Source organism: Doryrhamphus excisus, linkage group LG1 (assembly GCF_037039965.1).
Source record: "Doryrhamphus excisus strain RoL-2023G ecotype Guam linkage group LG1, RoL_Dexc_Guam_v1.1, whole genome shotgun sequence".
Taxonomy (NCBI): domain Eukaryota; kingdom Metazoa; phylum Chordata; class Actinopteri; order Syngnathiformes; family Syngnathidae; genus Doryrhamphus; species Doryrhamphus excisus.
Window position 1 is genome coordinate 15105018 of NC_136357.1, and position 16016 is coordinate 15121033.

The 16016-nt window shown below is 45.6% G+C and overlaps 1 protein-coding gene across 3 annotated transcripts in view; it reads right to left on the reverse strand.

The window, feature by feature from the left end:
• LOC131130813 (transcription factor SOX-6-like) overlaps positions 1-16016 on the reverse strand; it is a 143767-nt gene that overhangs the window by 44873 nt on the left and 82878 nt on the right. For all 3 annotated transcript variants that reach the window (XM_058074833.2, XM_058074834.2, XM_058074832.2), the window contains 2 exons: positions 7279-7451; positions 3227-3295 (listed from right to left, as the gene is read on the reverse strand). In XM_058074833.2, coding sequence (XP_057930816.2) covers positions 3227-3295; positions 7279-7451 — 242 coding nt within the window. The remainder of the gene's footprint in view (positions 1-3226; positions 3296-7278; positions 7452-16016) is intronic.

Genomic DNA, 16016 nt, shown 5'->3' on the forward strand with positions numbered 1-16016 from the left:
TATAAACAAATAAGTTCAATAACTGTGATGATTATTTTGTCCATTAAGAGTGATTTATCTTGAAGATTTAATTTTATTGGTGTTCCAATCCCCGCACAGTGCAGGGGTAAAAAGGCATTGTAATTGGACAAAAAAAATGTTCATATTCAACCCATTCATACAGGATGTCAACATCAGACTGGAATAAAAGATAGGAAGTAGTTTCAGTTTCAGTTTATAAGATGCATGTAAAGATCCTCTCTGCTTTTACGGGAGATGTTTTTCCTTTTCAGCTCCTTTCAAGCCGGAGAGAAAAACTGCAGTTGCCATGCTTCACAGCATGCTCAAAAAACCCACTTGTTTTTTTTCCCTTATTTAATGGCCGCACTCTCCCCTGGGGCTCAGCGGCCTAATGAAGTCCGATCGCCGCTTTATTAAGGTTGTAGGCCTTGTAATAAAAGGGAAAATAAAAGAGAGACGAAGCAGTTAAAAAACAAGAGCTCGTTAACTACATCACACCTAAGCAACATATGAAGATCCAAGCTTCAGGTCAACGGGGGTCCATGGTGCCGATGATGAAACCGTTTCAGCAAGTGGGTCGAGATTGTCCTACAAGATTCTTTAATGCAGCCTCAGTACCACACTTTGATTGATAACAGCATGACAGAAGATGGCCACCTCACAAAGTGACCAGAACAGACAGCGGCATGCATTGCCACAATATTAGGTCCCCAACATAATGAGATGTTATACAAGACCTGGAGGAACAAGCCACATTGTTGACATTTTGAATGTCCTGTATGAGCTGTTTGTTTTTATGTTGGAATGGTTCTAATGTGAAAAATTGGTCCATTTATTTTCAAGGGGAATTTTATCACTGAAAATTACAGAAAAGGTGGGAATTTATGGGAATGAGTTGACCAGGGAGACACCCAACTCATGAGAAGCACAAGATTGAGTCCACAAAAACAAGGTGAGACAATATCTTTACGTACATTTTTTGAAAACTGGACTGGACAAACAGAAAGTTTTTTATTAAACCGAAACAATGCAGGTGTGTTTTGAAATGTTTATTGTCCCACAAATTGACGTTTACTGATCAATATTTTTGAGACCAAATAAACCACCAATATTTTGAATATATAATATATAATATTATAATGCAATATTTCCTTTCAAATGTAATCTTTCATACGCCACAACTATTTCTGATATTATTATATTGTTTTCTTTGGCAAGTCATTCTAGCTCACTTTTCATCTGTATTAAAGGAGACCTATTGTGTTTTTTCCACTTTTCTGACCTATAAAAGTTATAAATGTTCTTATCTTTGTTTGCCTGCTTTATTCACATCAGTTAAACTCCCTCAAGAACTCTTTCTTGTGCTTGCAGACAATTTGCATAAAGTATATATAGCCCTAAAAATAACCACCAGTTACACTATGCACAGTGTCAATTTAAAGGGGACCTATTTGCCTTTTTGATTTTTCTGACCAATAAATGTAGTTAAAATGTTGTATTCTCACCTCAAACAATGCCAAAGTTTCAGATGAGTTTTCCTCATTTAACAGTAGCTAACTGTGATGTCAGTGAGTCAGGCTTCCTTATATGGGCATGAGCTGTGGGCCAGGCAGAAGGCAGAAGTGGTTGGATTTGGTGATTCCCAGCTAGGGAAAAATACTTTCATGTGTCAATGGCATTTCCAAAAAATGAGCGTAATAGGTCCTTCAAGGAACAGTGGCTGAGTGGTTAGCATGTTGGCTAGGAAGATCAAGAAGACCTGGGTTCGATTGTCCATAGGTATGAATGTGAGTGTGAATGTTTGTTTGTCTATATGTGCCCTGTGATTGGCTGGCGACCAGTCCGGGGTGTACCCCGCCTTTCGCTTGAAGACAGCTGGGATAGGCTCCAGCATACCCGCAACCCTAGTGAGGATAAACGGCATAGGAAAAGGATGGATGGGTGCTTCAAAGAGCAGCAACTTTCTGTGAACTCACCCAAGTTTGTGCTGTCCAAGTGAGTTTTGACTGTCTGGACGTGTGTAGTTTTGTCCCGCCTTGACAAGAAGTCTCACCGTGTTTGCCATTGTTCTATAAAACACTGTTGCTCTATGGAGCATCTAAGTGCTGAATCAATGTACTGCTTATTTGGAAACGAGAGGCGAGGAAAACTGACACGCATGCACATGGCAATATATGGAGACCGGCAAAACTGGTGAGTTTTTATTTACCATGTGATTAATATTTATATATATAATATTATTTATATATATTTATATATAATATATTTATTTATGATACCAAGACCTTTTTTCCTGAACAAGAAATCTTGACACACTTTCCCCTAGTGTTGCCAGATGTGTCCTGAATGAGCTGAGTATTTTGAGGTTGGAATGGTTTGAAGAATGTGGAAGCAGTTGGACATTAAAAAACAGGGTAGAATAAACATTTTGGTGCAGAATAACATACAGGTATGTCAGTGTGTGATGTACAGGATTCACACAATAACCATTACAGAGGAAGACACATTCCCTGTCAAATGAATGTTTGATAACGACTCCTCCGACATCATCATCTTTTTAAAGGCTGATTCTATTCTTTGGATCTCACTGGAGTGTGTACCTGTGTGTAATGTCCAGTGAGTGTGCAAATCAGAGAAATGAATATAACACACCGGGGATAAAAACATGTTGTTGTTTTTTCATGACATATTTCCATCTGAGGATGATAGTTGACAAATAAATAGCAAGTGGAAATTGCCTTGCTGCAAGTGTAAATGTCAAATAAAAGATGTGATGGAATGGAGAGGCGATGTGTTGATGAACAAATAGAGCGGACAAGTGGGAGGAAGCCCAAAGGATGCTGGGACATCCATCGATCGCTGCTGGTAATCAATGCCACAGTGAATGATTCTGTCATAATGGGACACTTACAGGGTCACTCTATACATATGTGTGTGTCTGCGTGCGTGTGTGGAAAGAGGAGCACCTCTCAATAGAAGGCAAAGCGGAAAAGGCGAGGTCATGACCTTCCGTGTTATTGCCATTGTCCAATAAGACATGGATCAATAATAAAGCAAGCGTAAGAGAATAAACACGTTGGAAATGAGGATAAAGGGTGAGGAATTAACCACACAGCTAAGAGGACAATGTGAGGACATCAGTGTTCAATGCCAACAATGGATGAGTGTGAGTGTGTTTGTGTGTGTGTGTGTGTGTGAGAGAGAGAGAGAGAGAGAGAGACCTCACCTGGATCTGTTGTTGGAGAATGTTGATCTTGTGTTGTTGCTGCAGTAGCTGCTGCTGCTGTCTGGCAATCTGCACACACAGAAAGATTATAAGGTTCATCATCTATATAAAGCGTGGAAAATAAGTATTCAATCCCCTGCTGCTTTTGGAAGTTTACAATAATATGAACAGTCCAGAATGTTTGTGGTAGGTTTACTGCAACAGGAAGAGACAGTATGAAGCCGTGAAGATGTTACACACTTTGTAGTGGCGGTACCAAGCTTATACAGTAGTATGCGCTATCCAATGGACTATGTGCTATGGCTCATCATTATCATTCATTATCATTCATTCTCATTTCCCTATGCCTTCAGGTTGGGGAAAGGGTCCTGGCTCTGAACTGAGCAGCCGTCTTGGAGTCCATCATAGGGGTGCTGGAGAGCACCCCATCTGGTGACTCCGTCGTTCAACTGGAAGAGTCCAACGCCCATGTGGGCAATGACAGTGCGATAGGGAGGGTGAACCTGTGCAATGTGACGTTATTGGACTTCTGTGTGAACCACAGTTTGTCCACAATGAGCACCATGTTTGAAAATAGGGATGTCCATAAGTGGCGTATCAATATCTCACGTTGTTCACCATTGTTGTCGATGTTATGGGTTTAAATGAGTCCTAATTTTCTTTTGTGTGACATTTTGCTGTGTTGTTAATGGAGTGTTGATTTAAAGGGTGTATCTTCTGGTTCTTAAGAAATTAATGAATCCTCATGAATGACAATTTAAACAAGTGATGAAGCAACAGAGCAGGTTTGTTGGCCCAGCTAAGCTTGCTCACTAACCCGAGGCCACTTCCATTGTGAGTGTCTTCTATCGCCACTGGAAGCTTTAAAGGCCAAAATGAAATAAAACGGACTTTCCTCTTGACATGTCTGAGCACTTGCCCGTCAACAGCTCCATCGTCTCTAGGAGGCGCTATCATGCTCGGCTTGTTTCGTACAACATCACAGGTGAAGGATGCTGAAAGGCGTCATGGAGGCTCCAAGATACACCACCTGACTGCGTCCACCTCCAAGAAAGAAAAGCATTTCTCTTTCTGGAGGGATGGTTTAGCACATTTGTTGTACGGCGTAATTACAGGCTGCTGAATGGAAGGCGGCAACCTATTTGCACACATGTCATAATTCATTAAAGGCACATTTTGTCTGCAGGGCGTTAGCCTATCAAGTCTCAACAGCCACATGACTGCTTGATATAAGAAGCTGTCTGGCTTTTGTGTCGGCCTCACCTAAATGAGGAGCCTCTATGGCCAAGTGCTCATTAATATTTAGCCAATCTGACAACTGTAAACACCTTCTCCAAGACATCTCGTCATTAATGGCTGATTTGTTCATCACTTCACACCTAATGGAAAAGTAAGACCAAACAAGACAGACAACTTTTCCCACAGGATATAAACCAGAGGGGTACAAACTTTTGCCAGTGATGGTGTGATACATTAAAGAATATGTTGTGATATTGACAGCCAAAGGGGGAATTTCTATTTAATTCAGTGCTTCACATATAATGGGTGAAGTGTGTGTGTGTGTTGGGGGGTAGGGACTACTTTAAATCAATCGTTAGATCAATCCTGCCAAAATTATTATACTCAACACGCAATTTCACTCTTGAATACGCTTGTATTCTTCACAGTTCTCCATTTTGTTGCATTCCCCCGGTGTCAGTTTCAAGTTCAATAAATAGGTATTATCAGTTTCTCAATAGTATTTCAAATCGGCGAGTCATGATGTAAAATAATTGAGAACCACTGCACACTGCACACACACACACACGCACGCACGCAGGCTCACACACACACAAATAACTGCCCTTTCCGACTGGAGTGCATTGTTATGTTGTAGCAGTGTAAACTTCATCATTATCACAACGCAGCTACTTTATAGTTTCACTAAATTAAAAGTGCCCACAGTGACTTCCTGTTCAGTGCAACACAAGCTTCAAAATAAACGTATGATGGTATTAACCTAGATTATTTTGCTGACACATACAAGGAAATTAGCACATCAGCGCTGTTAGATATGACTATAAAATATTATAATGTGGAAGACCTAGAGTGAGGCAGGATGACTGTGCACAAATCAGCCTTTTTATTGGAGTCTATAAAATAGCACTGTATACAGAGCTGATAGAAATATGAAAACTTGAAAAGCTAGAATTTACTTTAATATGCGATATTAATATGCAAAAGTAGGAAAGGGGAGTGTGACAAAAAGCCCTTTGAAAAGGGAATTTATTGAAAACAACAAATAAACTGAATTAGGCTGTTTACCAGCTGCAAAATGACAAAAAACTCTTCAAAGTGAACAAAGAAAATATCCACTGTTTTTGTTAATCACTTCAAAAACTGGTTTGAGCATGCTTGATGCAAGTGTTCCCAGGACGCTGTTGGGAACATTGCTCCAAAGGACGAAGATGACTTCACGAAGGGCATCAACTGTCTGGAACTGATGGCCATTTTTATAAATTTCCCTTGCCATCCATCCCCAAATGTTCTCTATGGGATTTAAATCAGGGGAACATGTGGGATGGCCCTAAAGAGTGATGAAGTCCTGAAGAAGTCCTTGGGTAAGCAAGCATTGTGAACTACAGTGGTGCCTTGTAAAAAACCCAACTGTTACCTCACAGACGAGGGGCCTCAGTCGTGAGGGATGAGTGAACATCTGCACGTAACCGGTCACAGTTTGACGACCCTGCACCACCTGAACTCCATGTTCCACTGAATGAAAAAGCAACCCAGATCATGAGGGAACCCCTTCCACTGAGCCGGGTAGAAAAATCTCAGGTGGATCTCCTTGTCATGCTAGTAACATTGGAAGCCATCTGGACCGTCAAGGTTACATTTTGTCTCATCAGTCTCATCAGAGAATAAAACTTTTTTCCACCTTTCAATGTCCCATGTTTGATGCTCCCTGGCAAAGTCTAAACGGGCAGTTTTGTGGCAAATTCAAAGATGAGGTCTTTGAAATAGTTTTCCGCAGATGCCGTCTGATGATTATTGTGCTGCAGTCGGCACCAGTAACAGCCTTAATTTGGTTCGAGGACCACCCTGTGTCTTGACGGACAGACTCCAGCTCAGCGCAGGTGAGGCCAATCTGAGCACCAATGGTCCCTCTTGCATGTCTATGCAGGCCTATGCAGCTCCACGATCCCACCACATTCGAGAAGAGAAAGCTACTATGCTATTTGAATTGACTTTGTATATACTTATATTGTGTCTTATGTTGCCCACTCAACATTCATTGCAGCCTGGTCATCCAGGAAGTGGGATTTCTCCTTCCAGCGGTTCCTTCTCAAGGTTTCTTTTCTCCTCAAATAGGTTTTGAGTTTTTTCTTGCCCGGATGGGGGTTCAGATCTATATTGTTGTCTATTGTTGTCTGCTTATAAAATCCTTTTTTGTGATAAAGCCTATATAAATAAAGTTGACTTGTCAGAAACACAGATACACTCCACACTTCACAGCAACCAACACGGATCAGCAGCTCTTCTTCTCTCTTGGACTGGCTCTAACGAGCAAACTAATGCCACCGCCTCCTGTAGCCCAACCGCTGAATCACAGCTCAGAACCACTCACAATACTGCCATGTCAGTGTCACAGTGTCACATGACAAAGGACAAACCTAAATGAAATTACTGCAGTACGTAAAAAAAAAATCCTTAATTTTCACCCACTCTTTTTATGTATTGACAAAGACACAAGTAAATGTGTAAGCAATGGATGGTTTCGGCTACGTCAACAACCGCTTATGTCGACATCACTCATCCTCTCCGAAGGGCATGGAGATAAGCAGGTTCCATTTCATCTGTAAAGCTGTCTGGAATAAAACATCTCCATGCTGTGTTGTAGGTGAAAAAGCAAATGAACGTAATATTGAAAAATAGATCTCACTAATAATGAGTTGATTATATTTTCACAAAACTGTCCAGTTATTTTAAATATAACAATGGGCACTGTACACTTTGATTTTGGCCACACAACAAAATGGTGTCCGCTCATGTGATCAGGGTACGGGACTAACCTGGTCTTGCTGCTGCCTGGCAAGCTCCATCTGTTGCCTTTGCTTCTCTAGCTGTGAGGCGGCCATCTTCTTTTGCTCGTCATGGGCGGAGAGGAGTTGCTCCCTCAGGCTGATCAGCTGGCCGATCATGGTGGAAAGTTGTTGCTCCTTCTCCTCCAGGGACTCTGCCGTGCCTGTAAACACAGGACACTATGGACTCACATACATTTCTTTGGCTTTATAGAGACTCTCGCGTCATCATATGTATCCACACTTGTTACCAAAGTTAACATTTCAATAATATTAAGTAGTACACCACTAACTGTATCACTACCTGTATCGAAATTATCCTTATCCGTATGTGTACTCGGAGTGATAGAGATATAAACTAGAAGTGGGCATGGGTGGGCTTATATTGGCACATTATTTTAAGTCTGAAATTGAAATGGATGAAGTTACTATATTTATTTTTATGCAGCTATATGTGTACTGTGTGTGTGTGCAAGTGATCTGTAAGACTTTATGATTTATTTTTTTACGATCTGTGTCAAGTTGGTGATTCAGACGAACATCCAGTGATGACAAAAAGGGAAATAATGAAAATAGTTTTTGAAAGTCTGCAATACGGTGGCCGCATGTCAGGAGATCGGGAAGATCTGGGTTCGGAGTGCAAAGTTAGGAGAGCTGACTCGGCATCCGCTTCCATGTTATGCCCTGGGCGGTTTTGGCCGCCATTTTAGGGTGTAGAATCCAGAAAACATTCCCTGCTCAGCCATTATGTGTTTCAATAGTTGGTCCAAAAGACAAAATTTGTCATTTTTCAGGTTCCCTCAAAACAAGAACAGGTATGTGTGATTAGAATGTTTGGTTTGGTTAGTTTACATAAACAGCATATTAGACAAGATTTAATTGTACATTGTATAGGAGTCCGACAATATATCTTTAAGCTAATTTGTCATAATCGTCCACGTCCTTCTCTTCAGCTTTGGCAAAAAACAATTTTTAACAATCATTAACAAGCACAGTGGAGCCGTCTTAAACACACAAAATCCAATTAAGAATATTTGTTGAACGATGAGGCTTTGTGTTAATCTTGTTGTCCGTGACGTCGAGGTTCGTGCAACATTATGTCTGCAATTGAGAAGTCCTAATACCACAGCAATTCAAAGTCATTGTGAAAGCGGCGGCCACCATTCATTTAGCGTACCGGCAAATCACGGTGCTTATTAGCGCCTGTCTTGGCTGCACAGGCCTAGTGTTTGTCACGTTATGTCTGCAACAACAATGAAATCACAGCTTTTGTCAGCTTTATGATTCACATTCTTGGGAGGTTTGGGTAGCGTAGAGGAGGCGTGAGGGTGGCTGTGGGTGCCTTCAGAGGGGGTGTGAGTTATCTCGTTAGGCCTCCTTTAATGGAAGCTAATGCAGCAGACGGTGATTACGACCAAAATGACAGGCTGGCGGTACTGCTAACACTATTAACACATCAACATTTCATATGCCATACATGTGCGTCCTGCCCAAAAGTGTTACAGGCAAGAAAACAATACAGAGACTTGTTTATACCAGCAGATACTACATCATGTACACTTTCTAAACTTAATTCTAATAAGTCAGTGCCTGTAAAAATGTATTGCTGTGCGTGTAGTTTCTGCACTGCATCATATTGTGTCTAATATTTGGATTGTCTTATGTGGCTAAATGACCTAATTACTCAGCTTATCTTTTCAACTGAAGTTTTCATGATTTTTTCCCCCCATTTTTATCCAGTATATAAAATGTAGGTCATTTACTAATATTATGTATACTTTTAGAATATTATTCATAATTAATTATTTGATTTATTGTGTATATATATTTAAATTATTAAATAAAATAAATAATAATTAAAACTGCAAGCAGTGATGAGCGGGCTCGAGCACCCCGACGCGCTCGGGGGTACGCGCGGGTCGGGGGTACGCGCGGGTCGGGGTCGCGCGCGCGACCGGACGGGCGCGCGGACGCGCCGTACGAAAAACCGCGGCGAGCGGATAAGCGGTAAGGTAGTCACGGAACTTGCAATTTTCCGCCAGGAGGGGGCGACAGCGGCGGCGAGGCGGGTGCGCGGTCACGTCCCGTCCGACACCGCGAACCGCCATAAAAAAATTCACGACGATCGGACCACGCGGTAGGTCCTTGCGGCGGATATATGTTTCCGCCTGTGGGTGGCGCTATAGAGTGGTTGGCCCACACGGTAACGGACCGGAGGGTACCCCGAACCAACAGAAAAAATTAGGGGCTGATCCGACCGTGCGTAAGGAAGTTACGGCAGATATACAATTCCACCAGTTGGTGGCGCTATAGCGTATGTACACACACAGTCATAGACCAGAGGGTACCCCAGACCACCAGAAAAAATTTGGGCCTGATCCGACCATGTGGAAGGAAGTTACGGCTATATACATTTCCACCAGTTGGTGGCGCTATACAGTCGATGTACACACACAGTCATAGACCAGAGGGTACCCCAGACCACCAGAAAAAATTTGGGCCTGATCCGACCATGTGGAAGGAAGTTACGGCTATATACATTTCCACCAGTTGGTGGCGCTATACAGTTTATGTACACACACAGTCATAGACCAGAGGGTACCCCAAACCACCAGAAAAAATTTGGGCTTGATCCGACCATGTGGATGGAAGTTACGGCTATATACATTTCCACCAGTTGGTGGCGCTATACAGTCTATGTACACACACAGTCATAGACCAGAGGGTACCCCAGACCACCAGAAAAAATTTGGGCCTGATCCGACCATGTGGATGGAAGTTACGGCTATATACATTTCCACCAGTTGGTGGCGCTATACAGTGTATGTACACACACAGTCATAGACCAGAGGGTACCCCAGACCACCAGAAAAAATTTGGGCCTGATCCGACCATGTGGAAGGAAGTTACGGCTATATACATTTCCACCAGTTGGTGGCGCTATACAGTCTATGTACACACACAGTCATAGACCAGAGGGTACCCCAAACCACCAGAAAAAATTTGGGCTTGATCCGACCATGTGGAAGGAAGTTACGGCTATATACATTTCCACCAGTTGGTGGCGCTATAGAGTCTATGTACACACAGTATAACAGACCAGAGATTGACCCAACACACCAAAAAGAATTTCAAGACAATCTGACCATGAATCAGGAAGTTACGGCAGATATACATTTCCACCAGTTGGTGGCGCTGTGTTTTGAACATGGCTTCTGGAGCATTAGGTGCGTCCTGTCATGATAGACGTCTCCACCGAAAATCATAGTGATACGTGTAACGGGTGGCGAGGGATAATGAATTGAAACTTCTAGGTGGCGCTAGTGTGTCAATTTAGATTGGTGTCACATGGGAGCACCACCAGGGCGCTCAGGCCTGGATTAAGGCCTCACGTTTAAGATTTCAGCAGCCTGTGACCTTCTGCAGGCAAATGATGACCTTTTGATGGTCAATGGCGAAGGCTGACCATTCGCCGTGGCCACGCCCCCCACATGTGCTTTACACACATCATAGTCCATCAACTGACATCATCAGTCTGTCAGTCAAACTGTGTATTGACTTTGATGTACATTGCTTCAAGGCAAGGCCAGACACCAGGCAGGGCCAGATATGAAATGGTCAAAGTTTGGTGGCGTGCCACGCCCACATCCTATGGAGCGGCCCAAAATCCTTCGCAATTTAACGTGGGCCATCCGTCTAGTGTCCGTTGATGCAACAACGGACTCATTCGGTCAAACCCCCTAGGAGGAGTTCGTCAAGATACGACCCATACATCCGCCCCCAAATGGCCGCCGCCACCTAAAATGGCCGACTTCCTGTTGGTTTTAGAACATGGGTTCTTGAGACTTTTTTGTGCGTCCTGTCACGAGTGATGTCTCCTCCGAAAATCATGCCGATACGTGCAACGGGAGGCGAGGGATAATTATTTTAAAACTTCTAGGTGGCGCTAGTGAGTCAATTTGGCTTAGTTTCATATGGGGGCCACACCAGGCCGCTCAGGCCTGGATTCTGACCCCCCCTATGAGTTTTCAAGCCCATGCGACCTTTTGCGGGCGAATGATGACCTTTTCTATCTAAATGGCGAGGCCTGAGCATTCGCCGCCAGGCCACGCCCACCACGTGCGCTTTTCCTGCATCATGGTCCATCAACAGGCTTCACCAGGCTGTCAGGCAGTGACCTTGTGACCCTGATGTTCATCTGATGAATCTCCTGGCAGAAAAGGCCTCATGTAGATGACACGCCTTTAGCCTGTCGCCAATAGGTGGCGCTGCGACGAAATCAGGAAGTGACCTACGGGGACCTTCGGGGCGGGGCCATGATCACATGTACCAAGTATGATGAAGATCTGACCACGTGGAGCCAAGTTATTCACGTCTACAGTTACGCTCAGCGTGCAAGGCCCGGACATATGAAAATGGGCAAAATTTGGGGGCGTGCCACGCCCACATCGTATGGAATATCCCAAAATCCTTCGCAATTTAACGTCGGCCATCCGTCTAGTGTCCGTTGATGCAACAACGGACTCATTTGGTCAAACCCCCTAGGAGGAGTTCGTCGAGATACGACCCCAACTTCTGGCACGAAAAAGGCCGCCGCCATCCAAAATGGCCGACTTCCTGTTCGTTTTCCAATATGGGTTCTTGAGACTTTTTGGTCCGTCCTGTCACGATAGACGTCTCCACCAAGTTTCGTGACGATAGGTGAAACTGGTGGCGGGGGCCAATTTTTTCAAAAATTAAAGGTGGCGCTAGAGAGTCAATTTTGGAACATTGTTTTCGGGACCCCCACCAGATCGAAATTTTCGCCAGACCTGACGCGCTTGCAAAATTTGGTGAGTTTTCGGGCATGTTAAGGCCCTCAAAATGGCCGTCCTTTCGTCAGAATAAAAAACGGAACGATTACAATAGGGCTTTCGCACTGGTCAGTGCTCGAGCCCTAATAAACGGAACGATTACAATAGGGCTTTCGCACTGGTCAGTGCTCGAGCCCTAATAATAATAATTAAAACTGCAAGCAGTGATGAGCGGGCTCGAGCACCCCGACGCGCTCGGGGGTACGCGCGGGTCGGGGGTACGCGCGGGTCGGGGGTACGCGCGGGTCGGGGTCGCGCGCGCGACCGGACGGGCGCGCGGACGCGCCGTACGAAAAACCGCGGCGAGCGGATAAGCGATAAGGGAGTCACGGCACTTGCAATTTTCCGCCAGGAGGGGGCGACAGCGGCGGCGAGGCGGGTGCGCGGTCACGTCCCGTCCGACGCCGCGAACCGCCATAAAAAAATTCACGACGATCGGACCGCGCGGTAGGTCCTTGCGGCGGATATACGTTTCCGCCTGTGGGTGGCGCTATAGAGTGTATGCGCCCACACGGTAACGGACCGGAGGGTACCCCGAACCAACAGAAAAAATTAGGGGCCGATCCGACCGTGCGTAAGGAAGTTACGGCAGATATACCTTTCCACCAGTTGGTGGCGCTATACAGTCTATGTACACACACTGTCATAGACCAGAGGGTACCCCAGACCACCAGAAAAAATTTGGGCCTGATCCGACCATGTGGAAGGAAGTTACGGCTATATACATTTCCACCAGTTGGTGGCGCTATACAGTCTATGTACACACACAGTCACAGACCAGAGGGTACCCCAGACCACCAGAAAAAATTTGGGCCTGATCCGACCATGTGGAAGGAAGTTACGGCTATATACATTTCCACCAGTTGGTGGCGCTATACAGTCTATGCACACACACAGTCATAGACCAGAGGGTACCCCAGACCACCAGAAAAATTTGTAGGCTGATCCGACCATGTGGAAGGAAGTTACGGCTATATACATTTCCACCAGTTGGTGGCGCTATACAGTCTATGTACACACAGTATAACAGACCAGAGATTGACCCAACACACCCAAAAAAATTTCAAGACAATCTGAACATGAATCAGGAAGTTACGGCAGATATACATGTCCACCAGTTGGTGGCGCTGTGTTTTGAACATGGCTTCTGGAGCGTTAAGTGCGTCCTGTCTTGATAGACGTCTCCACCGAAAATCATAGTGATACGTGTAACGGGTGGCGAGGGATAATGAATTGAAACTTCTAGGTGGCGCTAGTGTGTCAATTTAGATTGGTGTCACATGGGAGCACCACCAGGGCGCTCAGGCCTGGATTAAGGCCTCACGTTTAAGATTTCAGCAGCCTGTGACCTTCTGCAGGCAAATGATGACCTTTTGATGGTCAATGGCGAAGGCTGACCATTCGCCGTGGCCACGCCCCCCACATGTGCTTTACACACATCATAGTCCATCAACTGACTTCATCAGTCTGTCAGTCAAACTGTGTATTGACTTTGATGTACATTGCTTCAAGGCAAGGCCAGACACCAGGCAGGGCCAGATATGAAATGGTCAAAGTTTGGTGGCGTGCCACGCCCACATCCTATGGAGCGGCCCAAAATCCTTCGCAATTTAACGTGGGCCATCCGTCTAGTGTCCGTTGATGCAACAACGGACTCATTCGGTCAAACCCCCTAGGAGGAGTTCGTCGAGATACGACCCATACATCCGCCCCCAAATGGCCGCCGCCACCTAAAATGGCCGACTTCCTGTTGGTTTTAGAACATGGGTTCTTGAGACTTTTTTTGTGCGTCCTGTCACGAGTGATGTCTCCTCCGAAAATCATGCCGATACGTGCAACGGGAGGCGAGGGATAATTATTTTAAAACTTGTAGGTGGCGCTAGTGAGTCAATTTGGCTTAGTTTCATATGGGGGCCACACCAGGCCGCTCAGGCCTGGATTCTGACCCCCCCTATGAGCTTTCAAGCCCATGCGACCTTTTGCGGGCGAATGATGACCTTTTCTATGTAAATGGCGAGGTCTGAGCATTCGCCGCCAGGCCACGCCCACCACGTTCGCTTTTCCTGCATCATGGTCCATCAACAGGCTTCACCAGGCTGTCAGGCAGTGACCTTGTGACCCTGATGTTCATCTGATGAATCTCCTGGCAGAAAAGGCCTCATGTAGATGACACGCCTTTAGCCTGTCGCCAATAGGTGGCGCTGCGACGAAATCAGGAAGTGACCTACGGGGACCTTCGGGGCGGGGCCATGATCACATGTACCAAGTATGATGAAGATCTGACCACGTGGAGCCAAGTTATTCACGTCTACAGTTACGCTCAGCGTGCAAGGCCCGGACATATGAAAATGGGCAAAATTTGGGGGCGTGCCACGCCCACATCGTATGGAATATCCCAAAATCCTTCGCAATTTAACGTCGGCCATCCGTCTAGTGTCCGTTGATGCTACAACGGACTCATTCGGTCAAACCCCCTAGGAGGAGTTCGTCGAGATACGACCCATACTTCCGCCCCCAAATGGCCGCCGCCACCTAAAATGGCCGACTTCCTGTTGGTTTTAGAACATGGGTTCTTGAGACTTTTTTGTGCGTCCTGTCACGAGTGATGTCTCCTCCGAAAATCATGCCGATACGTGCAACGGGAGGCGAGGGATAATTATTTTAAAACTTGTAGGTGGCGCTAGTGAGTCAATTTGGCTTAGTTTCATATGGGGGCCACACCAGGCCGCTCAGGCCTGGATTCTGACCCCCCCTATGAGCTTTCAAGCCCATGCGACCTTTTGCGGGCGAATGATGACCTTTTCTATGTAAATGGCGAGGTCTGAGCATTCGCCGCCAGGCCACGCCCACCACGTTCGCTTTTCCTGCATCATGGTCCATCAACAGGCTTCACCAGGCTGTCAGGCAGTGACCTTGTGACCCTGATGTTCATCTGATGAATCTCCTGGCAGAAAAGGCCTCATGTAGATGACACGCCTTTAGCCTGTCGCCAATAGGTGGCGCTGCGACGAAATCAGGAAGTGACCTACGGGGACCTTCGGGGCGGGGCCATGATCACATGTACCAAGTATGATGAAGATCTGACCACGTGGAGCCAAGTTATTCACGTCTACAGTTACGCTCAGCGTGCAAGGGCCGGACATTTGAAAATGGGCAAAATTTGGGGGCGTGCCACGCCCACATCGTATGGAATATCCCAAAATCCTTCGCAATTTAACGTCGGCCATCCGTCTAGTGTCCGTTGATGCTACAACGGACTCATTCGGTCAAACCCCCTAGGAGGAGTTCGTCGAGATACGACCCCAACTTCTGGCCCAAAAACGGCCGCCGCCATCCAAAATGGCCGACTTCCTGTTCGTTTTCCAATATGGGTTCTTGAGACTTTTTGGTCCGGCCTGTCACGATAGACGTCTCCACCGAGTTTCGTGACGATAGGTGAAACTGGTGTCGGGGGCTAATTTTTTTTAAAATTCAAGGTGGCGCTAGAGAGCCAATTTTGGAACATGATATTTGAAACCCATAAAATATAAAATTTTTCGCCAGACCTGATGCGCTCGCCAAATTTGGTGAGTTTTCGGGCATGTTGAGGCCCTCAAAAAGGCCGACGGTTGGCAGAATAATAATAATAATTAAAACTGCAAGCAGTGATGAGCGGGCTCGAGCACCCCGACGCGCTCGGGGGTACGCGCGGGTCGGGGGTACGCGCGGGTCGGGGTCTGTTGGACCGGAGGGTACCCCGAACCAACAGAAAAAATTAGGGGCCGATCCGACCGTGCGTAAGGAAGTTACGGCAGATATACATTTCCACCAGTTGGTGGCGCTATAGCGTATGTACACACACAGTCATAGACCAGAGGGTACCCCAGACCACCAGAA